At 42.8% G+C, this 27,307-nt stretch overlaps 1 protein-coding gene across 7 annotated transcripts in view; it reads left to right on the top strand.

The window, feature by feature from the left end:
• The window catches only part of OSBPL5 (oxysterol binding protein like 5), a 151,728-nt gene that overhangs the window by 109,750 nt on the left and 14,671 nt on the right, over positions 1 to 27,307 (top strand). For all 7 annotated transcript variants that reach the window (XM_049820512.1, XM_049820513.1, XM_049820518.1 and 4 more), the window contains 6 exons: positions 7,974 to 8,145; positions 13,362 to 13,581; positions 16,928 to 17,112; positions 18,433 to 18,514; positions 19,139 to 19,237; positions 26,570 to 26,666. In XM_049820512.1, the coding sequence (XP_049676469.1) occupies positions 7,974 to 8,145; positions 13,362 to 13,581; positions 16,928 to 17,112; positions 18,433 to 18,514; positions 19,139 to 19,237; positions 26,570 to 26,666 (855 nt within the window). The remainder of the gene's footprint in view (positions 1 to 7,973; positions 8,146 to 13,361; positions 13,582 to 16,927; positions 17,113 to 18,432; positions 18,515 to 19,138; positions 19,238 to 26,569; positions 26,667 to 27,307) is intronic.

Below are 27,307 nucleotides of genomic sequence, written 5' to 3'. Positions count from 1 at the left end.
AAGAGGCAAGAACAGCTCGTGCACTCAGGCTAGCCTCCCTCCCAAGAGCTGTCCTGGCATGGTGACTGTGCTATGCTCCTTTTGTTTGTTAGCCTTTGTGGGGGCAGTTTGGAGGTATCTGCTCCATTGAGTGGTGTAGATGTGCTGACAAATGGCCAAACACGTGGGTGTCACACTTGGAGATGAGTGACTTGGAAACGATATTAATGTCAGTAGGTAGTGTAAAACATAAGCAGACAAGGACACAAGGAATAGAAACTGTTACATTTAAAGAAATCTGTATAAAATGCAGCAAATTAAGGCTTGTATTTTGCAGTTAATACAATTTGATTTTAAGCCCAGAAGACACTACTGAAATGGTTGTAGACTGTTATGTATCTTTACCTGTTGTAAAGAGGTGTCTCCAAGAGGGTGTACCTGAGTTTGTTTCATTTCTTTAATGCACTGGACAAACACAGAGGATGCAATTATGGTCAAGAGAGATAGAAGATTAAGGTAAAATGAGCTAAGCTAGCTGACACAAATGGGTCAGGTGGAGTCTGTTTCCTTGCGTAATGTTAGCATATATTTGTAGTATGTTCACGTCTCCTCCATAGGTGCAATATTGTGTGAATCTACAGCATCTCTGAGGAGGTGTCCTGACCACATTCTTAATGCAGTCTGCCATGTTAGTGGTGGAAAATGAACCACAGAGCATTTGGCAAATTTAACAGTAATTCATGGAGGCCTCTGACTTGCAGGGGAATATTGAGTTGCAGCATATGTTAGATGTACAGTTCTGCTATCCAGGCAACTATATCATGATCAGCAGCTACATGGCCTACTTTTTCTCTCAACATTTCAGAATCTCTTTTTTTCCCCTCTGTCGTACCATCTGTGACAGCCTGTTGGTAGGATTTAAGGTCCTGACTTCTGGACAGCCTGCAGAATGACCGCCAAGCTACAGTAGATTTCACATTCACAGACCACAGCAGCAGTCTGCTTTGTAATGCGTTTTAAAGACATCTGGTAGGTCATGTCAGCCTACAGGGCTCAACCTGTACAGACACAGGGTCTTTCTTTCTTTCCAGTTTCAGAAAAGAAAATTGCTTTTTCCAAATGTGTATTGCATTTCAGATTTATGCTGATGAGTGGCTTAGAATTAGTAGTTCAAACCTGTCCCAAGCTTCCTGCCTGAACTGTTCTGGGCCTGCCCCTGAGATACCAAGCCAGTGCCCCAGACCTCCTAAGTGTTTTGAGTCACCTGCTTAAATCTCATAGTGCAGATCTCCACCTGGCCACAGGCACTGCTGCCAAAAGGGTTCCTAGGGGAATTCAAAGTGGCAGATTACCAAGGGTTAAAAGCTTAACAGTGGAATTGTAAACCACACTTACATTTTGTTCCTTATGTCTGTTCTCTTCTTCAGGCATGCTTTGGGTAGTCTCCATTGTCTGGTGTGGATGGAGTTGTTTGGAAATCCTGATGGTCTGGCTTACAGTGTTGTTGTTTCTTTGCTAGGCATCTGGCCCTTCCCCCAGAATTGATGCTTTGATCTGGGGAGGAAATTAGATTATTGAAATAAGGGTCGCACACAGAAGCGATGAACCAGGATGAAGATTGCAATTTGAAACCAAGTTCACAGTGAAATATATCACTGGATCCTGGAAGTAGTGGAAAAAATAGAAGTTACCTTCTTAGCTTTATGTCTGCCTTTCTTATTCCTTAGACCTTTCACAGCAGTTCAAAATCCAGGCATTTGCAACCAGACTTCATTTAGCTCAGTGCATAAATTGCACCTGCAGCTAATTGAGAGATCGCATCCTTGCATCTTGACAGCCAAAGTGTAAAAAATCATGCACACAGGCATCCAAGTGGTACAGCAAAATAAGCAGTCAGCTGAATACGATGACCTTAATGTTCACTGACTGAACCAGATCAGCCTCTTCCTCATCATTCATGATTTGTGTGCAGTTGAGCAAGAATTCATCATTTCCAGGTGACAGTCTACTTCAGGTTGATTTTTAAAAGTATCTACGTTGTAAGTGTGAGGCATGGGGCCAAAAGCTGGATGACTTTAATAATTCAAGAAGAATAATATTCCCTTAGTGATGCCTCTGTGGAGAAATGGTTACTAGGTGTGAGGCTTTTGAAGTCTTAATTGGCAAGAGATTCATCCCAGCCATTCTGTAGCTACCAGAATGCAATGGAAAAAAAGTATAGTCCCAGACTGAGATTTTGGTGTGCAACAATGAGATTCCATCTCGAGCATATTTTTGTTATTGGTGAGTGCTGAGAGAACATTGGCTGGCTCCTCTGTGATCAGCTGTTGCAAAACGTGGCAGATAAACTTGGCACGTCAAACTGAGTTGTTCCAGGTGAATGATGGTAACTGTAAAGAATTTCAAAGCTGAATAGCTTAGTGTTTTCAATACTGCCTGGGGTTTTTTCTGTTGGATATTGTTGTAATTTTAGATCTGTTCGAAGACTAGGACAGACTCAAATTATTCCTTGAACTGAGCCTAGGTTAGCAGCATAAGCAACCTTTGGTTATTTTGTTTTGCTTCTTTTCCAAGGGGGAGAGGAAATGGTTTTTGTCACTTGGTTTTAGTAGTTCCTTTTGTCTGAAAAAAAGAGTTGGTGCGAGCCTGCTCCTGTTCAGCCTTGCAGCTTCCAGGTTTCTGCATGGTGTCTGCAGTGCCCTGTGGACCCGGGAAGCATCCTTCAAGGAGCTGTAGTGATTCCCATCCACACAGCTGTACTGCAGGACTCATCTCAAAGGACCACAAGGTGCTTTTCCAGCCTGCTGAGTCAAAAGGCCTGGAGAAAGCATGTAGAAGGTTTCAAAACATGTGGGATGCATGTTTGGCTTTGTTTTTGTGAAGTCAAGGCAACACACGTCCTTTATTAGCTTTTATTTTCCCAAACCTTTCAAGAGGGAAGGAACTTAGGAACTCAGCTGAGTTTAACTATTTTTCATGAGTTTCCTTTTTCAGATTGTCACTGAGGCCTGTCGTCATTTTACTGTAAACACATATAACAGAAAAGGGTTATAGGCCTACTCAGGGGAGACACCTCTCATCTTTTTTTGTTGTTGTTTTTCTTACAGTGAGCACAGCTGAATGATGTGCAGATGTATTCCTCTGACATCCCACTTTCCTGGGACATCTGTCACATGTCAAATGCTGTGATCATCATTGCTAAAGTGATGTAGCGAATGGATATTGAAACCAGTGATCAGTGCAAGGAGAGAGGCTGCTACAAAAGAGAGCAGGAACCCAAGCTAGCGCTAGCACTCTGGCAGGACATCCACTCTTGGCACTTCAGGAACGGCCTTGTCAAAGAGTCTCACTTTTCCCCCACTGTTCCTGGAGGGAGCCAAAGGTGGCTGGGCAACCCACGCACCTGAGCAGTTTAAGTGCCAAAAGATGGGTGATGTGAAATGTTCTCCTCCTGTCAGCTGCCAGTATGAGTGATCTAGCTGGACTTGACTTTGCACGTCAGAGTTGGGGATCTTCTCTGGGTGGGGTGTCATTTCTCCCTGCTATTATCCTCACTGCCAACTCTGTTAGCGTGGATGAAAGATTTCTGTTGCTGAATTTTGTAAACCCTTCTATGTGGCTTGTGAGATACATGGGAGCATTATGTATAGATGGGCTATTTTACCCTCTCCTTCTTTCATCCTTCCCCCTCTGCAGCCCAGGTAAGAGCCAGAGCTTACTCTGCAGGCTGCCCCTTGGAAGCCCGTGACAAAATACTGAATATGATGAAGAAAGGGTCAAGGTCAGAAATAATATTTGAAAGAGAATAATTAGTTCACAGCTCCTAAGCAGAAGGAGGTAATGCAGGTGTTTTTAAGACAACATGATCTCTGCAGACATTGTCCAAAAGTAATCATTGTGGTGGATAGAGTAATATATTATTTGATATAAGAAGAGCTTGAAAGCCTGTGGGGAGATTCTGCCATAGGCTGACAATAGGCTCTTGGGTTTTTCTTCAGAATTTAAACACATGCTTGTTTTATGCCACAATTTGTGGAAAATGATAACTAATAATTGATTGCAGTGTTTTACACTGCAGCTTTAAAAACCTCAAGTCTTCTAAAACAATGCACTAACTACTTCGCAGCTCTTTTTTGATTCCCTTATAAGCATCATATTGGGCTGCCTTTCCTCTCTGAAGGAACCCACATTTTGCATCCTTCTTTGATCTAATTACCTTGCATACAAAAAAGCCAACTTGAGTCAACCACTCAGAATTAGAAAACATGAGAATTAAGGTGTTGTGGTTTAGCCCCAGCCAGCAACTAAGCCCCACACAGCCACTTGCTCATTCCTCCCATGGTGGGGTAGGGGAGAGAATTGGAAAAGTAAAAGTGAGAAAACTCATGGGTTAAAGTAAAGACAGTTTAATAAGTAAAGCAAAAGCTGCGGACACAAGCAAAGCAAAACAAGGAATTCCTTCACCACTTCCCATCGGCAGGCAGGTGTTCAGCCATCTCCAGGAAAGCAGGGCTCCATCAAGCCAAACGGTGACTTGGAAAGACAAATGCCGTAACTCCGAAGATCCCCTCCTTCCTTCTTCTTCCCCCAGCTTTATATGCTGAGCATGACGACTTATGGTCTGGGATATCCCTTGGGTCGGTTGGGGTCAGCTGTCCCAGCTGTGTTCCCTCCCAACTTCTTGTGCCCCCCCAGCCTGCTCGCTGGTGGGGTGGTATGGGAAGCAGAAGAGGCCTTGACTCTGTGTAAGCACTGCTCAGCAGTAACGAAAACATCCCTGTGTTATCAACACTGTTTCCAGCACAAATCCAAAGCACAGCCCCATACCAGCTACTGTGAAGAAAACTAACTCTATCTCTGCCAAAACCAGCACATAAGGTAACCATGAAGCCTTCATGCAGACTACCATGACTACAGATGACAGCCTTTAATTATGCGACCACATAGTTTTTTCCCCTTCTGCAGTTCCTGAGGGAGTGAGTAGACTTGTCAGGTAAGCAATTAAGTAATCCAAATGCTAGCATTTTTGTATCATTTTCACGGTAAAGGAGAATATTACTCAATAGCAAGATCACTCAAATGTAAAAACATTTAATGTAGGCCTTTAGCAAGGAAACAGGCTTATCTTGTGTGCAATCCCTGAAATTGAGAGGGTATAATTTTACGGTGTTATGCTGCAATTAACACACCTTTGACTTGCAGAGAATGTAACCTTTTCATTTGCAGAGGAAATCCTGAATTTTATGTCTGGTTTTGTTGCATATATGTGTTTGGATTCACAGCACCACCTGATGGCTGAAGGCCTATTTCTTAGCTTGGGGATGCTGTGCATCCCTTGAACTCAATTTCTGTTAGAAATGAAAACAAGGGCATACACTGATGCCATTTCTGTGTTCTGCAGGGCACAGGTAATGCTGACTGCTAAGGCACAGCAAGTTCCTCTAAAGCTTTGTGTCTCTACCTTGGAATATTAAATTTTTTTTTTTTTTTTTTTTTTTACTTTAGGCTCCTTGAATAAAGCTTCAAAAAAGATTCAAGGTACTCATAACCCCTTCCAGGGAGTTATCTAGAGATAAAAACCCTAGTGTGTTATGCAGAAATTTCCTCTGGTAATGTGGTGGACCGCAAAGGTTTGACCAAGCTTGTAAGTTCATGTTAGTACCAGTGAACACCTGTGGCAGTGGTGGTGGAGGGGGTAAGAGAGCTGCCTGTGGGGTCACAGCCAGCGTGGCCCGCTCTGCCTACAGCCCCGGAGAAGGGTGGGCTGCAGGGACACAGTAAGGGAGGTAGCTGAGGGAGACTTTGGGGTCACCCTTGCCACCCTGGTTAGAAAGAGTAAACGTAGCCAACATGTTGCCATAACCATCACAACATCTATATATGAGTGCTGCAGGGCGCTGAAGAGCTGACCTCCATTACTGCTCCAAAGTGCTCATGCTGCTACAAATCAAGCTACCTATCAAAGCACCTGATTTTACAAACCCATTGAATATAAAAATATCTTGACATACGCAGCATTTCTAAATGTCAAATCATGCAGTTCTCACTCTGCAGAACTGGAAAATAAAAGCAAAGGTAAAGAGAGAGGAAAGTCAAAAGAGGTGAGCCTAAGCAGGAGTGTGCTCCCTTGTATGGAATAGCTGGAAACAGGTTTTCATCTTGGTGGGTTTGGGGGAGAGGGCATATGTAGGAAGAAGTGGATTTGTGTTCAGCGCAGCCATTAACTCTAATAGGTTATCCATGCAAATCCTCCACATGGCGAGAAGGGGATAAATCTCTGCGTGTAAAGCCTTAATACAAGAATATTTGTTAAATACAAAATAGTGTGAAATCAGTTCCAACAGCCTTCAACCTTCCTAATCTTTTATTAGCCATTATTTGTGATTTTATTATTAAATCATAAGCTGATGCTGAAGGAATTTATGGGATGAAATTAGAATAAGTGACTGGACTCTGCATTCAAGTGCAATTCTTCAAAGTTTTGAGGGTTTTTTCTCTCTTTTACTTGTTGCAGCTTTGTATCAAAGCAAGCACTGAAAGCTACTCAAATTTATAAACATTTCTTTATATACATCTGATCTGGATTTTTTTTTAAACTCTCGTTGATCTTCTTATAGAGCCAGATTTTGGTTATATCAAAGTTGATGGGAATTCTGCCCAGAGAACAGCAGGATTGCAGTGAGATTTATGCATATGCTTGATGCTAAGTGTGTGATAGAATTGAATGTATTGGAAACATTTCCCAAATGGGACCTAGAAATGAATGTGGTCCAGGGAAAACCTGCTTGTAGCACTTGCCATTGCTAGAGCAAAATCCTTTTGTTTTCTTCACTGCCTCTCCAGCACACTTCTAATTATTGCAAAATATATTCTGAGGAGTGTAATGAAGAGCTCTGTTTTACTTGCTTGAAATTAGAGGATAACTCCCTTAATACTTCAATTCTTGAATGTTAAGCCAATTTGCAGGTGTCCTGGCTTCATTAGTGACCGCACTGCAGAAGCAGGCTATTTTCAGGTGCTTCCAAGAATACAGCAACTCCAGCATTGTGGTGGTTAGGCTTTAACACTAACACACAGCTTTGTAGTCTTGTATGGATCATTGCAAAAGGAGCCAAGGGTCAGTTTGGCTTCCCATGCTTTTCATTTGCTGCCTGCCTTTGGGACCTACGCAGGCCTTAAGAAAATCCAGTGAGGCTATGCATAGGAACTGCAATTTGTCTCATCTCTGCGCCATGCTTATAGTTTCTGGTATTTGCAAAGTAGACCCTTCAGGTAAAGATTTTTTTGTGACATGGAAAACTGATGCTCCACCCAGATTATCTGATGAACTGGGCAGGGAGAAGGAATGGAGAAAAGGAAAAAAAATACAGACAAAGAGGAAAAATAAACATCCTGAGAAGCAACTCCCTCTGATCGTAATCACTCTGGCAGGTATTGATCATCCTGGCTCTTGTTTGGAGTGATTGTTATTGCAGCACTACACCCTGCATGGGACCCCCAGTGATCCCATACTAAGCAGGGGCCTCTCCTGCACAGCACTTCAGTATCTCCCTGCCATTGGGTAGTGTGTGTGTTAGGGATGCCAAATTCTGAACATGTTTTTGGGGTGTATTACTGGCAGATATGAGCTGCTAGGTGGTTTGAAAGCACCATACCCGTACACATTTCCTGCATCTCCGACAAAATCAGGAAAGGGCAACAGGGGATGTGAATAGGTTGTGGGAGATCAGAGGAAGAGATGCTATTAGGCCAGGGGGAGTTGGGGTGAGCTTCCCACTGTATTACCCATGCAGATGTATCACTCACGCAGCCGCTGAAACACACCATTTCTGGCAAGATAACTAGGGATTATATATATGAAAAATAGATTATTGTACACAGTGACTTCCTGAATTATAATGAGCTTTACTCCCAGGCAAGAAGCTTTTGAGAAGCAATGCATGAATTGTCTTATTTACTCTCCTGTGCTTAAATAATTCCTTTTGTTTTCACAGGCCGATGCTGGCTGGATGCTTTGGAACTTGCCCTGCGTTGCTCCAGCCTCTTCCGGCTCAGTGCCTCCAAGCAGGGCAAGGATGGAGAAATGAACTGCTCGAGTGATTCTGCACATGCAGGGCTCAACCACCTCCTGCACACAAGCGCTATCTCAGACCAGGAGTTCTTCCAGTAAGATGGGGCTATCACTTCTTAATGCACAGAGAGGTGTTGCATGGCTCACACTTGGTCATTGTTTTAACTGTAGCATAATCTAGCCAGAGTCCACTAAGGAAACCTGTTTAAAAACCAGCCTGTATGTTCTTCTGCTGCATCCATCACTAATATATGGGTTTGGTGCATATGAGGTTTGTTGTCACCTAATGCTTGAGCACACAGACAGGGGGGAACCTCAGCTGTGTTTGTGTGTAAATAAACAATTTTCTTCTGTCCCCTGCTTGGGCCAAAATGCTGTCTGGAGTTGCTGGCGTGAAAAATGGCTTGCCTGAGTAAAGATTGCAGAATCTAGCTGCTAGAGTAGACCTGTAGTTACACAGACACAATCACTAACAATGTCTGTCTGTTGGCTAGCACATATGGCTCTGAGTCTGATCTATTTTTTAATAATGTGTTCTCTTTTCTAATAATACTGTGTCACAGTCAGCAGAGTGCACACACTGCATCCTTAGTTTTATAATTACTTTCTCTCTCTACAGGGGTTTTGAGTGGTTTCCAATTTCTTCCTTGATGCATCAGATAAATTTTTACATAAGGGAAAAAAGTCCCCACAGCCTTCTTTCTATTCATATTCCTAGTATTACTGCAGCATTTTGGAACAACTAACATCAAAGCTCTGTAAACATTAAAAAATCCCAGGCCTTATCTATTGTTTATAGCTAAATAGGCAACTTCAGAAATCCTTCTGGTATAGACACTTGGCCTTTGGAGAGGGAACTGGGAGATGTAGTGTCTATTTCTAGTTGGGCTGATACAAATTTGACTCTTAGGGCTCACAACAATGCACCATTGGTTACACAGTTTTTAGGGTAGCAGTTCCTCCAGTCTGCAAAGATGAGGCCTTGCACAGTGGGACCTCACCTTCAACTGGTTTTCTTAGGCTCTGTTATAACAACAGCAGGGATCCGAGTCCTCTTCAGAGTATCGAGGTATCTCTGGTCCCATGGGACCAAAGGGATGGCAGCATTTTGGTCTGCCCTTTGCTCTGAAAGTCTCTGGTATTCCCAGCATGTGTTCTCTAGTCCTGCTGTTAGGGATTTTAGCTAGTTTGAAGAAGAGCTTTACTGAAGAGCAATGGGAGAAGAGAAGGAAATCTGATGTTATCAGGGCATGTGCCCTAGTACTTGTGCAAGTACTTCTATTGTTCTTGGGCTTCTTCCATAATACTTTACTTTCTAATTTCTTTCTGCCTAAGAGAGTCTCTCAGGACTGTGACCGCTGTGATAATGAATCCAGGAATGCAGTGGACTTGTTTTTCAGCTAATGGATGTGTGTACAGACGTCCAATATTAAAATGGAGCTTGTGGCACTGAGAACATTCAGGCAGATCCATGGCTACTGTAAGGAAGTGCCGAAGATAAGAGTTAAAACTGTATTAAAGTATTTTTTTCAAAATATGATGTGTAAATGACACTTAAATGATGCCTCTGTTTCACCTCTTAGCTGTTCAACATCAAAAGCCCTCTTGAATTACGGGGGCTCAGCAGTAGCACACGTGGCAGAGTTTTCAGCAGGACAGAGTACTCACAATTGGAACCAGATTTTTCTGACAGGCTCAGATTTTAGCTGAGTCTGATTCAAGCTGGGTGTTCAGCATCTGGTAGTCTGGACAATACATGCTCCTTTCTGAGTCCTACCACTGGTTTTAATGTATACCCAGACTTTCCCCAGTGCTTAAAGCCCAGGGGAGTTTGATGCTTGTGGGACAGGGGGACAACTTGCTGTCATCCCTGCAGGAATAAAGAACATTTAAATAAGGGGAATGCAAAACCAAAACTGTGCAAGTGCTGAGCACAGGGTTTTTGGTTTGCCACTGACAGTGGCTTCCTCATAGGGATTCAATCATTCTAATTAAATGCCTTCCCTACAGGGAATCTTACCAATTAAATTGGCACGCTGTTGTTAGGAGGCCAGTTAATTACATTTAACTCTATCTTCAAATTAACCAAACTACTCTGTCAAGAAAAGAAAAAGAAAAGGGAGATGATGGATATTATAGGGAGAACAAAACCCAAGGGAGTTGGCAAAGGCGAATCTTTGTTGAGCCAAAGCTGCATTTGTTTGCTGGCTGCTTTGCTCCTTTCCTGCTGGGAAAGAAGTCAAGATTATGCAGTGATTTTAAAATCTGTGTCTTTAGTAGCATATAAAAATGAGAGGGAGAGAACTGTACAAGTGAATCAAAGGCTGAAGTACTGTGTAAATCTGTGATTTTTAGACAAGAGGCCTTTAGGGCTTCAGGCACTCTTCTGTTTAATATGAAGTTGTATTTCTTGTGGCTTCCATGTCTTATCTCCAGCAACCCCAGGAATCTGGCTGGTTTACCTGTTTGACAAGAGCCAAAGGTTTGTTTTGCTTTGTTTAGAAGAGTGGTATCAAACCCAAAGAAGTCCTGCTCACTGACTGAAGTTTCCAGGAATGCCCCTAGGGAATAAAGCACTGGTATAAGACAGCTCCAATGTGCTGAAACAGTAAATTAGCCATGAAACATGCCAAGTTATTCATGGTCATGGTAGAAATCCAGTGTTGACTACTAGCATAGTCATTCTCTCCCAGCTTTTAAAGCCCGGTCCAAATCCCACTGGAAGCCCTACGAAGTCTTTACATTGATTTTAGTTCAAGCTCATGGCGTGGCTTTTGTTTTTAGGATATCGTACATATTCAGTGATGATTGTGTTTGGAGGAATAGAAAAGCCTGGCTCCACTTCATCTCAAATTTGTTCCTCAGAATGAGGAGCATCTGTTTTCCCTTTGGTTCCCCAGAGCGGCTCCTTGGCTCTGGATGTGTTAAATCTTGCCTTGTTTGTGGCTGGTGGGTAATGAGTGCGCAGTTGAGAGGGATTTCATGTGAATTGAATTCCATCTTGGACTAAATCTAAAATCCTTAAAAAATAAGGGGGGGAGTAGAGGAAACTAAGAACAGTAATTTGCTCCACTGAAACTTCAAGTATTTCCCAAATGTGAGGCACGCAAGACTGAAAAATGCTTGCTCTTCTTATGAATGTGAAATAGAAACAAGTGCTCCTTCTCAGCCATGAACCATAAACCTTATAATGAACTGTTCTTTCAAGCATTTTTACCCCATGGAGAAAACTTTCACTAGGTAAGGGAGCATAGAAACCACAGACAAACACTCACATATTTAGCTATCATTGAAAAATTAAGAAATAAATTAGGTATTTAAATGATCAGCATCTAATAACTAGTAACTTCATGGATCTACCATCCAGGAAGTATCTGTGCTGAGGAATCATGGGATAATTTCTCTAGACAGATCTCTCCTCACCTTTTTTCTCCTTTATGATCTTAAACTCATGCATTTGCTGTACTCTATGCTTCCAGTGTATTTGGTTATAGGTCATTACACTTGCTAGTTGCTAGCTAAAAAAAAAGGAAGTAACATCCTGGCACTAGAACAATGAATGTCTAATAGCGCGTAATGTCTAATAGCAAATGATTAGTGCTGGAGTGTAGTGGTCGTTGACTCTCTGATTTATGATCTTAGTTTTATTTTACAGTAGAACTGTAAATTTAAAAACCTTGTAATTTATATATATATACATACATAGACATATATGCATACATACTTACATATACAAATAGACTTAAAAGAAAGATTTTCTAAAGGCACAGAACACTGTAGACGACACTTTCAAAAGAACTCTAGAAACTGAGCTTCTCCAGAAACTGAGCTGTGACTGTCACAATGTGGCTTGCTTGGTGTGTTAAAAATCATGAGCTTATTTCAGTGCATAGCTGGAAGTTGAGATCTTCTGAAAAGCTGATGCCAGTTCTGTGTTCTGACTCTTCTGTGGTTTTTGTTTTTTTTTTAATCTGGCTCTAACTAGCAATGCCTAATTATCTTTTTTTAAAAAAAAAGAAAAGAGGGATAACAAGGAATGGGAACTTTCAGTATTAATCTATAATCAAAATTGCAACGTGCCCAGAAGAATAGCCTGAGAAAAGGCCCATCATGGAGACACTTCAAGCTTGACAGAACATTACCATGTACTGAGGAGAGAAATCTTGCTTTGAGAGGCAGATGGACTACGGGATGTAACAGAACTCTTCAAGATCCAGGGCCTGTTTAGATCCTCTGAAACTCCTTGTATAGCTGGAAATCTTTCCTTATTGCTCTATCCAAGAGAAATTTTGCCTGAGGACTTACTTGGGTAAGAAATTTTCAGAGGAAGGTCAAGGTGAGAAGGTCAGCACCTGAGAGCTAAGCTAGGCCATGAAAGAGGTGATACGTGTGTTAAGACTTGTATGAATAGGGAAAACTGAAGCCTATATCACTTGAAAAAACAGGCATTTAGTGAATACTTTTCAGCATCTGACCTCTGGCCCATCTAATCATGTTTGCCATCTGTCATATGAACTGCATCTGCTTTTTCAAATGCAGATGCTATAGGCTACTTGAGAGAGAATTCTTGGCTTTCTCCTCATTCTCTAAAGCCTGGATCACTGAGCATGAAGCTTCCTACACCTTGCACGGTTTCCCTTGGATGCTGTTATAATCTCGGTATTCTTCTTCCATATAATTGTCCGCTCCATGCTTTTAGCTGAGTTCTTCCACACAGCATTAGGTGGGGGAAGCACATTCCCCAGGTTAGTCTGGGTATGCGTGTGTGTGCGCGCACGTGAAAATACTTGCTTCTACTGATTTTTAAATTTGCCTTTTCTAGTGTAGGGCTGACTTAGGACCACCATCTGTTGCAATGAGGTAGCAGTAGTACTGAAAAGAAAATGTATCCCATAATGTCATATTTTTCCCAAATGCTACAATACACTGATTTGTTTCTGTAAAGGGAAAAATCTCTCCTGATTGACACTTCAGTTCTCTAATCAGCAGTGTACAGTTGTTAGCGTGTGCTCTGTATCCCTCCAGTATGTGGGCTCCCATCCGGAGCCAGCGGTAACTCTGTGTAAGGATGGGTAAGTGGAGCTCTGTGGCAGATTGTGCAAAGTGCACTTTGGAGGGGAGAATTCTGATGGATGATATCTCACTGTTTCCATGATAAAACCCCTGCTGTTCAGGAGATTACTGTCTTATACTGTCCTAGGCTGCACACCCTATTTTGAGTCCTGGGGGGTATTTTTACTTTATCTAAAAGGCCTTAAGTAATCTGACTTTGTAAATCAAATTGAAGCAAATAATGAACTGTGTGTTGCAGTTTGAATGAATCAGCCCTGGAGAACCACCAACATTTGGAAAATGATGCTTTTTCGGACAAGTCTGAGAGAGACAACGTAGAAGAGTCGGAGAATGAAACTCATGAGAACAGCCGGAAGACAAATGAAAGTGAGAGTGATCAGTCAGAAACCCATGGAGACGTCTCTCCAGGAAGGAAAGGGACAACTTATATTGAACAGATCTATGAGGAATTTGGGGAGGTAAAAGAAAAAAAACTATTTTAATCACTGCCTGTTTCTCTTAAAATGTCTCTGTTCATAGTATTTGTCATTCACTCTTTTAGATGCATAGCAGTTAAGAACCAGCTTTGTAAGTTCCAGTGTTTTACAGATAAAGCAATGCACAGCTTTCTGCTAAATTATGTTGAATTATCATGTGCTCTAATAATTACGTGTTATAAACAGCAGCTCTGCTACTGTGCTTTGGCATGTTTCCAGCATCAGCGATTGCTTTAACCAGTTATTGCATTAAAGAGCTGCATAGCATTGGCACAGTGCTTTGTGGAGCCAGTGTGAGGGGGAATTATTTTTCTGGGCAGGTGTCCTGGCCAATTGGGATGCTCAATGCTTGCGTGATACAAAATATGATACTTTCCTTTTTTCATTATGTGTGGAACATCCTTTTTGTGTGTCCTAATGGAGCATTTGAGCCACTTGATTCCTGAATGACAGTTTCTTGTAGGAAAGCCATTTCTCATGTCATTTAACAGCAGGAGAATGCGTGTCTGTTCCATATAAGAGCCTTTGTTAGCTATATGTCACTGTGACACCTCTGAGGAAGGCAGTGGTAGAGAGCTGAGGGAGCTGAGTGTGTTGGGTTAGAATTGGTCCAGGCATGCAGTGGAGGAGCTCTGCTCCAGTGCCAGGAGGGCTCTGAGCAGTTCCTTTGCCTATTGCTTCAAACAAGGAAGCTGAAGTCTTGTTGGTGCTTCAAAGAAAACCATTTTGCTAGAAAGCTGTTTCTTTCTTGTGTGCATTTGCTGCCATTTCAGATGTCAGGGGTGAGGTGCAAGCCCCTGCTGTAGAAATTGTGCTTGCAAACAGAACTGTTGCCTACAGACACCAACTCCCCTTTTGTGCATCTCTCCCCTCAAATCCCACCCCAGACACACAGCAAATGGTAAATGAGTCCAAACAGGGGATTTGGAATATAGCTGAGGAACTAAGCAACAGGAAAATTAAGGCAAACTTAATTTCTATCTGCTGCTTATTCTGAAATGACGTTTTGCCACTTGACAAACTTGTCCTAGAAGTATTTGTAGGGCAGGCTGATACTTTGGTACTTGAATGAGCTTTAGAGGCAGCACTGGTGTGTGTATGTGGGTGTGTGAGAGTGACAGAGATCTCTGCAGTGACAATAAAATAAAATAAAAAATGCAGTATGAACCAAATAAAAAGGTCTAAATTTCTGCTGTAGAGAGTGACACTTTGTGTAGCGTAAAATAAGACTAGCCATAGTGTGGCTGCTCTGGCAGAGGTAACATCCAGTGGGCTTTCAAAAAGAGTTGCCGTGCAGCCTTGGCCATTGGAAGTTTTACTAGATTTCTGTTGTTGGCCAAGAGATGGGGCTGTCATCACCTGAGACACACAGATAGGACTGGTTGTTGAGCCTTATCCCACTGGTGACAGTAACATAAAGAAAACTAGGTTGTATGCAATGACATAGTTTGCTATCAGTAATGGACTGAGATGTATCAAGGTAAACACCTGCCAATTAATAACATTAACTGTCATCTTAAACGGCAACTGCTGTCCTTCAGTCTATGTGTACAGTTCAGATTTGGCAAGACAAAGGTCACAGATGCAAACCATCACTGTTAAATCTTCAGCTTGGCTTTGAAAGCTCCTTTGAAAGCTGTGCACGTATGTACATGCATCTGTATGCATTTGAAAGGTGCGTGCTTGTGCATCTGCTGTTCCAGCTTTGCCTTGTTTGCAGTAGGAATGTGAAGGCAGAGACAGGTGTCAGAAGGACTTTGAGATTGCAAAAGTTGGTCTAGAATATAAAAAAGACACCTCCTCAGTAGGTAGATTGATAACCAAAACCCCTTCCCCTCCCTCCCCCAGCTTTTAGTTTTAACAAGTTATAAAAAGGGTTATTGAGGGGGGTGTATTTTAGGGGAAAGCAAACCAGAAATTCCTTGAAGTTGTTCTCATCCTCCTGCACCTTCTTCTCCATCCCTTTTCATCCATCCCTTCTGCAGTGATTCACTCTGAGTAATACTTTGTACGGCAATTTGCCAATACATGCACACTTGAGAACCTGGATAAATAATGAAAGTTCTGACAGACCCATATGTATTGTAAGCCCTAGCTGACGCTGTGGTATTACATTCTATAATGGTTCGCATTTCTTCCTGGAGGTTCAAGCTGTGTATTGCATCAGACTGTCACAAGAAGAATGGTATGATAATGGAAAAGCAATGAAATTAAAAAGCTTTGTTGTGCTTCAATCTGAAATTCCACTCAGCCTGCAAGCTGGACTTACTGTGTTTCTGCATGACTAGTAAAAGGGCTGATTGGGAGCCAACAGGGTGGTGCTGGGAATGCTCAGGTGGTGAAAATGAGTGTTTAATGATATACACCATCTGCAAATCCTGTCGGGATATGCTATGTGTCCTCTCCCAAACCACAGGCCATTCCGGAAGTGGATCTGTGCCCTTTTTCTCATAGAAATCTCTTGCCTAAAAACCATAGAAAGCCTAAGTATTCTCTTTCATTGTTAAATTATGATGCCTAGGATGCATTAAAATAACTTTCATCTTTGAAAGTTATCATCATTTTCTTTCTCCAGTGGCTTGAAAGGCCCATTCCCCGGTGTTAAACATCACGTAGACCCACTGAATGCAGAGGAGCTACACAGTTATAGCTCAAACTACAACATAATCCCTGGCTCTTTTACCGTTACCTGCACTTCTGCTGCAAAGGGCACTGAGCAGCCTTGGGGGGTGCTGTAGTTTTTGTGCATGTTGCCTGACAGTGGGGCCTTTACCATACTTACACTACCAGTTTGTCTTATTTTGAACGTGGAGGACTGCTTCCATTCTTTGTTGATTACTCCCTTATCTCCTAAATTTTTCTACACGTATGACAGTAAATCTTACAGTCTCTCATTTGCTGAGAATGGGACTGAGAGGAGTTTCTTGTATGCATCCACCAGGCCACAGCGATGCTGTAACAGCCTTGGGCATCTCCGCACCTCCTGAGGGACTGCAGGGCAGAGTCCCCTTGGTTAATGTCGGTCCAGGTTGGCCCATCACAGTCCTGAGGTGTGTGGAGGCAGTGGCTCAGGAAGGAGCACAGCAGAGTGTGCTCCCTGCCTCATGCCAGCTCTCGCAGAGGCCCAGGGCTTCCTGTACCACCCGCTTTAGTGCTTTGGGGGTTCACTTCTGAGACAGAGCTGATGTCTCTTTGCAGTCGTGTAGCTGAGCATTCACACTTGTGCCAAGGCCAGCTATGCCTGGGTGAGCTTGGGGCCTGCAGGTAAATGCATCTGCAAGAAATGGTTTTCCTGTTTCTGCCCTGAACTTCCCTTTTCCCACCATAGACAGGTGAATCATCTCAAACAGAAACTGTCTCTGAGGAGAACAAGAGCCTGATGTGGATCCTGCTGAAGCAGCTGCGGCCCGGCATGGACCTGTCACGGGTTGTGCTGCCCACCTTCATCCTGGAGCCACGCTCGTTCCTTAACAAACTCTCTGATTACTACTACCATGCTGACCTGCTTTCCCAGTAAGCAGCGTGCAGAGCGTGCCCGACGTGGGCACTTTTCTTATATTTGTGAAAATGTGTTACAGTGTTAGCTTGGTGCTGGCTGGGGTGCGTTTGTATGCTTGAAAGGCTCCCAAGTAATACCCAGGTCGCTGGATTCAACGTAAAGCAGGCCAGGTCCCAGCTGCAGTGACCTTTTAAAGAGGGACTGCTGCCAGTGAGGGGCAAGGAACCAAAGAAAACAGTTAAACTGCAGACAAAACTACCTTTGCACATGCACATGTTTGCCAGCATTGGCTGGAACTGATGGGGATTCAGCTCATGCCTTTGAGCATCTCGCAACAGAGCTGTGCCACCTTCTGGTGTACTCGTGTGCAGAGGGGAATAGGACAGAGAGCAAGCAGAATTGAGCAAGCACTTCTGCCCCAAAAGCAATATAATTGTGTTGGTTGATAAACAAATAAGAAACATCTTCTAACAATGCAATATTCAAATAGCAGCACTAGTTACTCATGTTTGTTCCACTGCCTCTGGGTAACTTTAGAATCGTGGTATTTTCAAGCCTTTTTGTGGTATCTGTAACATCTGAAGTTAAGGAAATGGTTCTCCTCAGTGCTGAGGTCTAAGAAAACTTCAAGAGTTTTGGAGGTTTTGTTAAATAAATCTCTTTGTGGTATGGATGATCCTTCTAAATGGATTTTGCAAGAACTTACCCAGGTTGATTTTCAAATCTGACTAAATGGTTGGAAATACCAAGAACTGTATTGTTTATGTGTACTTCCCACTTCATCTTTGAGCAGGGAGGAGTTGGATGAGATGACTTTGAGAAGTCCCTTCCAACCTAAATTATTGTGTGAAATCTCAAAGTACTGAAAGAAGCCATGTAGCACATCAACTTTAAAGATCTTTTAAGGAAGAGGGAAACAAAGAAAAAGAGAGAAAAATAGAATTGTCTTTTATTTTGGTGGCATAAGTATTATTGTTTTTATGACTTACACTGTACTATTAGCTGTTACTAAATGCTAGTGTGAGTGGCAGTCCCACATTAACATGCTTGAATGTCCAATCAAACCTGATACACTTCAGAAATTTTATTAGGCTTTTTGCAGGAGTGCAGGGCAAGGGGCGCCACTTTTTAAGAGTTTATGTGTGTGTTGTATGATGTATGTTACTAAATAAAAAATATTTCTGCCGGCAGACACCTTTTTCACTGGCAGCAGCACAGAAGTTACTTCCCTTTAGTACTGGGGAAATTAATATTGAAATTAATGTTATTATACTGGTATGAAATGAATGTGTTGTGTGAACAGTATAAAGAGGATTTTATGTTCTGTCCTGCAGGGCTGTCCTTGAAGATGATCCATACAGTCGAATAAAGCAAGTTTTGAGGTGGTATCTGTCCGGCTTCTATAAGAAGCCAAAGGTAAAAGTATGCATGAAGTTGGGGTTGTAACAGGCATTGAAATCTTCTGCTATGGTTGTGTATTTCTTTATTGCCTTTCCTTAGACACTTTATCTTTTCTATTGTTCAGAAGACTTTGCCCATTACTTTTAACACTGAAGGTGCATTTGGTTTTCGAGTAGATATTGAGTACAAAATAGTGTTGATGATCTCAGAGCTTTTGCACTGGACAGTTAGAAGGCAAAACTTAGCCACCACCAAGTAACATGTTCTCGGATGCCAGATTTTTCCCTTGGCTGAAAGCAGGTCTCCTTTCTCTTTTCAGGCCTATTAGTACCATAGTGTCGTGTTTCCACATCAGTATGTACTTGCTGCATATAGTAGCAGAAATAATAAAGTTTGATGATCTTGTAAAGTTTTGATCAGGCAGAAGATTAAGTTGGCAAGAACAGAAGACAAATCCATGGCTCAGATGAAAAGATTAGATTAGGAGGATATATGTAACTAGTTCTTTGGTTTTGATTCTTGTGATTGACTTAGTTTAAAACATCAGGGAGAAAATTATTATGTTGTTCTGTGGCAGTCTCCGTAAAGTTGGATTGCAAATCTTCATTTGTAGCAGGTTTTGATTGCTTTGTTTTTCAGGGAATAAAAAAGCCATACAATCCTATTCTGGGAGAGACGTTTCGCTGCTGTTGGTTTCACCCTCAGACGAACAGTCACACATTTTACATAGCAGAACAGGTAAGCTGCTTTATTTGGATGCTCAGGTGTTGCAAGCAGCAGCCTGCTTGCACCTCCGTACATAGGAACACGCTCCACATCTCACCCTGGGAGAGGAAGTTGGAGTTTTGTGTAAATATCTAGAGTGGGACATGGGACTAGCTGCTGATCTTTTTTCTCTTTAGATTTACAAAGACTACTGTGAGCTTTGGCAGGCACTCAAGACTACAAAAGCAGGTCTCCCATATATAACATTAGCCTGTTCAATAAAGATCTTTTCCATGAGATTCTGCCCTGTCGCGGTAGAGATGGACATGACAAGTAATAGATCATGCAAAATGGCTACTTCATTGTTCTAACACACCTTTTTATCCCCTTCTTCAGAGTATGTGTTAGTATATGATTGGTTTGGTTAGTAACTAACAATTCATGATTGGTGAGTTCGTTAGGATGGTTCTTCTTATCACTATCTTGTTTTTGTACTGGTCTTCTCGGATCTTTCCAGACTCTCAAGGATACACTACAAGCTGCTCAAGGTCGCGCTGTTCTCGAACTGTCAGGCATTCCGTAGACTCGTTGCATCCCCCGACAATTCCCCCTTTTTGTATTTGTGCTATAAATATTGTCCCGGCTGCCCTCTGCAGGGCCCTTTGCAGAAGGCTGAAAAGACAGGGCAACATCAGGAGCATAGTTATCACAACCAAGATAACTACCCCCACAGTCTTGAGCAGAGATATCAACCATCCAGACAATCCCCAACCCTCGAACATCTTTGTTAGCCAATCTAATTCATCGCTTTCTGTCAGCTTCCTGACTCCCTTCTTTAATTGTTGAATACTACTGAAAATGGATTCTGAGTGATTGGATAGATTCATACAACACATCCCTTCAAACTCATCACAACTGTGTCCTGGTGCTAAAAGCAAGAAATCAATTGCAGCTCTATTTTGTAGCGTAGCATGTCTAACACTATCAACGTCTAACAGTAAATCAGATAATACTACACTAGTCTGTATTCAGGGACCCCAGAATTTGTGATTCCTGGGGTGACAATGAGGGTGAATGCCTGATCTGTGGAAACCAGGCATTCCTATCCATTGAGTCCATCACCTACTGCACAGGGGTCTCCATCAATAAGTTCTTAAACTTTGCTGATGTCAGTGTAACCCCCTATTAAACCTGTGAAAAAGGGATTGCTTGGTGTTGCTGTACTGAGGTATAAGCAATCTTGTACGGTCACGTCAGCCAGGGTCATCCAGATGTTTTCTTTGGTTTGCTGCGGTATCCATGACTACCTCCATCTGAGGACTGTGAGGAAGGTGAACCATCCGTACATTCTTGTGCCATCTTGCTCCGTGAACTCAGCCCAGCAATCGGTAGCTGCCAGCTTTGCGTGGGCATCCCCACGGAGGCAACGATGGCCTTGCCGTACACCAGCCCGATGCTCTTCGGAAAATCCTGGTATTTATACATTTGCAGAGGAACGGATTTCAGCACATGTGGCCAGCGGGTGCCAAAATCCGCCCCATCTTGTCTATTGGTTCATGGGCTTTGTGATGCGGTTGCAATGCACAGAGAATCTTGACCTGTTATATTGGCCAAGGTGACCTACACGTTAGTTTTTTGGCTGAGGTGGTATTCATATTGCCACACCCTCTGGGATGTTCCAGATGATGATGGTCGTACAAATCGAGCGGGAATCCATTGTGGGCCTGTATCTGTGGAAACACAAGCATAACCTCGCCCCCAGGTTAATAGCTCACATGGTCCACTCCACTGACCAGTAATTAAATCTTTAACATGTACTTTGATACCCTTTTGTAAATTCTGTGTTGAAAAAAGAGAAGTGTTGAAAAAGAGGAGGTAGGGAAGAATTATCGCCATAATGGAGAAAGTTAAGAACATAAACTGCTTTATCTAAACATGCCTGTGGTGGTTCCCCAATCATTCCCCCTTTTTGTTTTTGAAGCTGCCACTTCAACATGCCATGTGCACACAGCTCTACTACTTGTGGAGAACCATTTTGATATACTACTTTGCTGTTGCAGTTGTTGTTTTCATACCATGCTGCTTTACCTGTTTTTCCAGAACCATCTGTGAAGACAGTAGCGCCTTTCACAGGTTCCAGCTGGGTTAAGTTTTTCTGACCAAATGGTATTTCTTGAGCAAATTTCAGTAGCGGGTGTGGTGGTAGATGATACAAGATCTGCTGTTGAAAACCTGCCATGGCTGCTTGCAGCTCATAATTGTTTGCCAGACACCATTCAAAATACCAGTTTTGAACAGGTAAAACAATTGTAGCTGGATCATGTCCTGTTAGTTCTACACATCATTTTCTGGTTTTATGATTACATCAGCAATAAGTTCAAACAAGCCAGGAGCAGTTTTTCGTGGCCAGAATGACAAAAACATCCATTCTAAAATATGTAATGGGTCATCCCACTCAGAATTCCCCTGCACCAAAGCACCAAATGGCACAGTTTTGTCAATTAGTACAAAGAATTGTACCAATTGAGACAGATCTATTCGAGAAACAAATTTCTTGTATATACATTGTTCCACCATGTGAATTACATTTAACCCTTCCTTATTTAAGATCCTGGGTTCTGTTGGATCATTGGAATTTTTGAATAAGTCCAGTAGACGTTGTAACTGTAAATTGGTCAGTCCAAGATAGGGCCTGATCCAGTTCAAGGATCCCATTAATTTCTGTATATCGTTGAGTGTCTTAACCACAAGGTTAAGTTTCACAGGTTGGGGCACAACCTGCTTGCTTGTAATTGTCATTCCCAAATATTTCCAGGGTGCTATTTTTTGCACTTTTTCAGGGGCAATAACTAACCCGTATTGTTGTAATGAATTCATGGCCAAATTTTTCATGTCATTCAACTGCTCTTTGTTGTCTGATGCTAACAGAGTGTCATCCATATAGTGATAACAATAACTAGTAGGGAATTTTTCCCTTACAGGTGACAGAGCTTGTGCTACAAACCATTGACAAATTGTTGGTGAATTTTTCATGCCCTGTGGCAGAACTCTCCATTGATATCTTTTTGCCGGTTCTGCATGATTGATAGAAGGCACAGAAAATGCAAATTTTTCTTTGTCTTGGGAAGCTAATGGAATCGTAAAAAAACAGTCCTTAAGGTCCATGACAATAATTTCCCAATCTTGAGGGATCATGGCAGGTGAAGGCATGCCTGGTTGCAGAGCCCCCATTGTGGCCATGACAGCATTGACTTGCCGCAGGTCATGCAAAAATTGCCGTTTTCCTGATTTCTTTTTTATTACAAACACTGGAGTATTCCATGGACTGTGAGATGGTTCAGTGTGTCCAGCAGCTAGTTGTTCTGCCACCAATTCTTGCAGGGCCTTTAATTTTTCAATTGGCAGGGGCCACTGATCCACCCACACAGGGTTATTTGTTAACCAAGTTAAAACAAGCGTGGGTTGTCTAACACCCTGCAGCACAGTGGCCCCCGTTAAAAATCCATGGTAATTCTCACCCCCCACTGTGACAAGCAATCCCTCCCCCATAAATTGAGGGGAGCTGCCGTCACATATGGTTTAACAACTGCTTGTTGGCCCTCAGGATTGGTAATCAGAACTGGTGTGGCTGTCGTCTTTGCTCGCGTGGATCCTCCCAGCCCCACTACTCCCATACCAGCCTCCTTTGTTGGCCAGGTGGACAGCCACAGATAATCGGCAATAATAGTCACATTGGCTCTGATGTCCAGGAGCCCTGCAAGCCTTACTGTAGTCAGAGATCTTTCGTGATTCGACAGCGTGCACGTCATATGTGGTTGGGATGATGAGACAGTCTGAGACCAGCAGACCTGAGGGGGTCCCATAGAGCTGAAGCCTCCATCGCATCTCAGTCGCTGTTCTGCTTTTGAAATACAACTCAAAAAAGGAACAAGTTGAGCAATGCGAGTACCTTTAGGGATTGCTACTGGTGGGTGGGGGGTGAAACCATCGTGCAAATTTGACCTGTAAAATCAGCATCAATAACTCCCACATGTACAATTATTCCATTTAACGTGCTACTTGATCTTCTCAGTAGCAATGCACTCGGTCCTCGTCCTATAGGTCCCCTTGCATTAAGAGAGACCTTAACGATGTCTTTTGTGACTATAGGGACTGTGTTGGCGGTGAATACATCCAACCCTGCTGAGCCAGCTGTTGCGGCTGACAACTGTTCGCAGAGGGGAGTTGGCCGGCTGTCGGGAGGGGACTTGTCCTCGTGCGCACTCTCGTGCTTTTTTTGTCGTTTCCCTGTAGCGGCTGCCCATTAGCCTGAAATTTGGAATGACATTGTTTTGCAAAATGTCGTGATTTTCCGCATTTCTTGCAAGTAATCTCCGGTGAGTTGTTCACTGGTTGTTTACCTGGTGATGTTTTGTGTGGACAAGTTACCTTGATGTCCCCTTCACTGCCACACCCAAAGCATTTTCCTGAATTTCTCATAGCATTGGCTAGGGTGGCCACATGCGCTGCCGAGAGGATGGCCGCCGTGTGTTCCACTGTCCCAACTTTAGAACATGCAGCCACCATGTCGGGAACAGAAGGATCTCCTGGTATAGCCTGTATTATCTTTTGACAGTCCTCATTAGCATTATCTTTTGCCAGCTGTTTGCACAGCATTTGTCTCAACACCTCATCTTCTACCTGTTTTTCCAGTGTGGCAGATATTTTTTCTACAAACTGTAAAAAGGGTTCTCTGGGGCCTTGGTGGATAGCGATGTATTTTTGCTTCGGAGCTGCCATTTCCATGGTTCGCTTTAATGCCATAAGCCCTAGATTTTGTGCTTGTTCGAGAACAATCGGAGGCCATGTAGCCTGCAGCTGAGGGTTACTAAATGGCCCTTCACCAAGCAAAGCATCCTCTCCAAGGCCTAATCTTGGCTCACCCTGTGGCAGTCGTAAATTTTTCTGTGCTGCTGTGCGTGCCATCTGCCTGCAAGTAGATTGAAATACTTGCAATTGGATGGGCTGAAACAGCACTTGTGTGAGATGCATAATGTCATATGGACACAGCAGATCTGTGCTGATTATTCGAATAAGTTGCATCACCTCAGGAGAATTGATTCCAAATTTTTGTACTTTATTCTGCAAATCCTGCACTACTTTCCAGCCGATTGGATTGTGCTCATCGTGCTGGTTTGTGCCTGCAGCAGCTTTGAAAACAGGAAACGTAGCAGGAGCCTCTGCTGCGTTATCTAGAGGCTTTAGAAATGCTGGTGTTAGAGAGCACGGACTGAGGCGTTCTACTAGATCCCAGTTGCCAGTGTCAGCAGCATATTTCTTAATTCCCTCCCAAAATTGATCAGGGGATCTTGGGACTACAGTTATTGTGGATGGTGGGGGAGTCCATGGCAGAGGTTCTTTCGTTATGGTTTTATCTGCAAGATGCAGAGATCACATAGTGTCAATTACAGCTTCGTCTTCTGCCTCACTTTCATTTCGGCTCTCACTCTCCTTTCGGCACTCACTTTCATTACAGTCTGCACAGTCAGGTTGGCCCGCACTTTCTGGCTCGGTGTTACTTACCGGAGTTGCCGTATTTTTCTCCTCGGGGTGGGGCCGATGGAGTCACCCCTTCCGCTGCCGCACCAGTAGGTGAGGAGGGGCCCTCATCGCCCAGTAAGGTATTTAATGGTGGCAGAGGAGGAGGTGGATAAGGGTATGATCTGATTTTGCCCGTGAGGGGTTTTCTGCCTGCAACTGCTGATACTGCAGCATCGGCCACAGTTGTTACTTGATCAGAATCTTTTTCCTTGCTGACATTTTCTGATTTCTCATCTTTCTTTTGCTGGTCCTTTGCATCACATTCTGCTTTCCATTCTTTCAGAGTCTCAGTTAATAAATGCTATATGATAGCCAACTGGCACAGCTCTTCCTGTCCTTTAGAGATCTCATGAAACATTTTCAAGGCCACTGATTGCCATGCACCCACAGTGAACACAGTAAGTGTTGTGGCTTGAAAGCCTTGCGTCTTACCCCATAATAAAATCCTTCTCAGGCTTTGTTCTGGGGTTTTAACCCCTTTTCTTTTTAATAGGGCTTTCCAGGTAGACAAAATTGTCTCCTCTTCCTTAGTTAATTGCTGCCCCATTCTAACAGTTTGGTCCCCGGTGGCTCACCCTTTTAGGTGCCTAGGCTCAGGTCCGGACCAGGCAGATTGCCACTGCTCTCAGCTTCACCGGGCTCTGTCTCCGCAGCTCTTCTTGCCACTGGTATACTCTTTCGCAGCTCTCGTCGCCGCCGGTATACTTCTTGCTAGTGCTGGGTTTATCGCCGTTAGATGATCTGTTCACTCAGACGCATCGGGGTCACCATTTGTCGCTGTAGAGATGGACACGACAAGTAATAGATCATGCAAAATGGCTACTTCATTGTTCTAACACACCTTTTTATCCCCTTCTTCAGAGTATGTGTTAGTATATGATTGGTTTGGTTAGTAACTAACAATTCATGATTGGTGAGTTCGTTAGGATGGTTCTTCTTATCACTGTCTTGTTTTTGTACTGGTCTTCTCGGATCTTTCCAGACTCTCAAGGATACACTACAAGCTGCTCAAGGTCGCGCTGTTCTCGAACTGTCAGGCATTCCGTAGACTCGTTGCATCCCCTGACACTGCCCTGCTGTTTTCTTATGGTTAATAAAACATTGTTGTGGTTTGTGTCGCCTCTGTCAAAAAGGGGCTTAAAACACATAACCAAATCCTACCTTCCTTTATTTCTAAACTTTCTGTAATGATGTTAATAGGAGTAAATTGAGGGCTTATCTCTATGTCTTTGGGGATGAATGAAAGGCAGAGCTCACAAGTAAACTGGCCTGACAAAATGTAGTTTGAGATTTATGGTGCTAATAAAGGGATCTGGGGACCATGTGGACTTTGGTACAAGGACTCCCTGTTCACATACATTTTTCCTATTTAATCGAAGTTTTATTTTGTTTTATTTTATTTAAGCCACTGCATCCATTTTATGGAGATTATTCAGATGCTGCCAAAAAGTTCTGCACTGTCATTTATTGTGTTGAAAATGTGACAGTGTACCTGTTGGCCTTACGTGATTTCAAATGCACAAGGACAAGAAAATACCGGGTGGGGGAGAAAGTTTACATATATAATGTCCCCATATATAATGGTCTCTCATATAATGTTCCCTCCTTTAACATTGAGGTTAATGGTAAGGATGGAGCTCAGAGGTCTCTGCTCAGTCCTGTGGCCTCTGTCTTGCACTTTCCCTAGAGCATGTGTAACACTGTGTGAGGCTTTGTATGCACACCCTCTGCTTTGCTTAATCTGCAAAGACTGCTGTAAATGACCTGTGCCTATTTTTCTTCTAGGTCTCCCATCATCCGCCCGTGTCAGCTTTTCATGTCAGCAATAGGAAGGATGGATTCTGCATTACTGGCAGCATTCTAGCTAGGTCCAAGTTTTATGGTAAGGCATTAAGCCTCTTCATCTTCCAGGTGACATCATGGCGTTGGTTTTGGTTTGTTTTTCAATCACTCCTGAGCATGTTGAGAGTTAAGAACAAAGAAATGCTTAAGAGATCTGCCACCAGGACACCCTAATTCCTTGTCTTGGTTCTCCTGGGTTTTCCCCATTTCCACTATTTCAGTGGGAGATCATCACACTGATGTTAAAAAAAAAAAAAAATCAGATAGAAAAAATGTGAGCTTTAAAAACCTGGTTTTCAGAAAGCAGAGGTTCATGACAATGTATGGGCAATTGGTTGTCAGACTACTTTGCATATGCTCACAGATGAGTAATTTTATAGCTATCTGATCATTCAACTGACTATTGCAAAAGTCTCTGTATAAATGTAACCAATTCTGTAGCTCTCAGATTTCTGAAACTTGAACCCTAGAGCTTCAAGATGCCCTTGAATCTTTTAATCTCAATGGAGACAGCACAACTGCAGGCTCTGAAACAGTGTTGCTAGTTGAAATAGGTTTTTTGTTTGGGCAGACACCTCTGAAGTACTATCCTCTGGTAAAGGTATTTGCTGAAACACTTGTAAATAGTCATTGCTGTCCTTCTGGCAGTTTTATTTGTTATTTGGGATCATACGAGATCAG

Source organism: Accipiter gentilis, chromosome 17, assembly GCF_929443795.1.
Source record: "Accipiter gentilis chromosome 17, bAccGen1.1, whole genome shotgun sequence".
Lineage (NCBI taxonomy): Eukaryota > Metazoa > Chordata > Aves > Accipitriformes > Accipitridae > Astur > Astur gentilis.
Note: the sequence above shows the minus strand (reverse complement) of the source record. Positions and strands in the feature narration are given on the sequence as shown.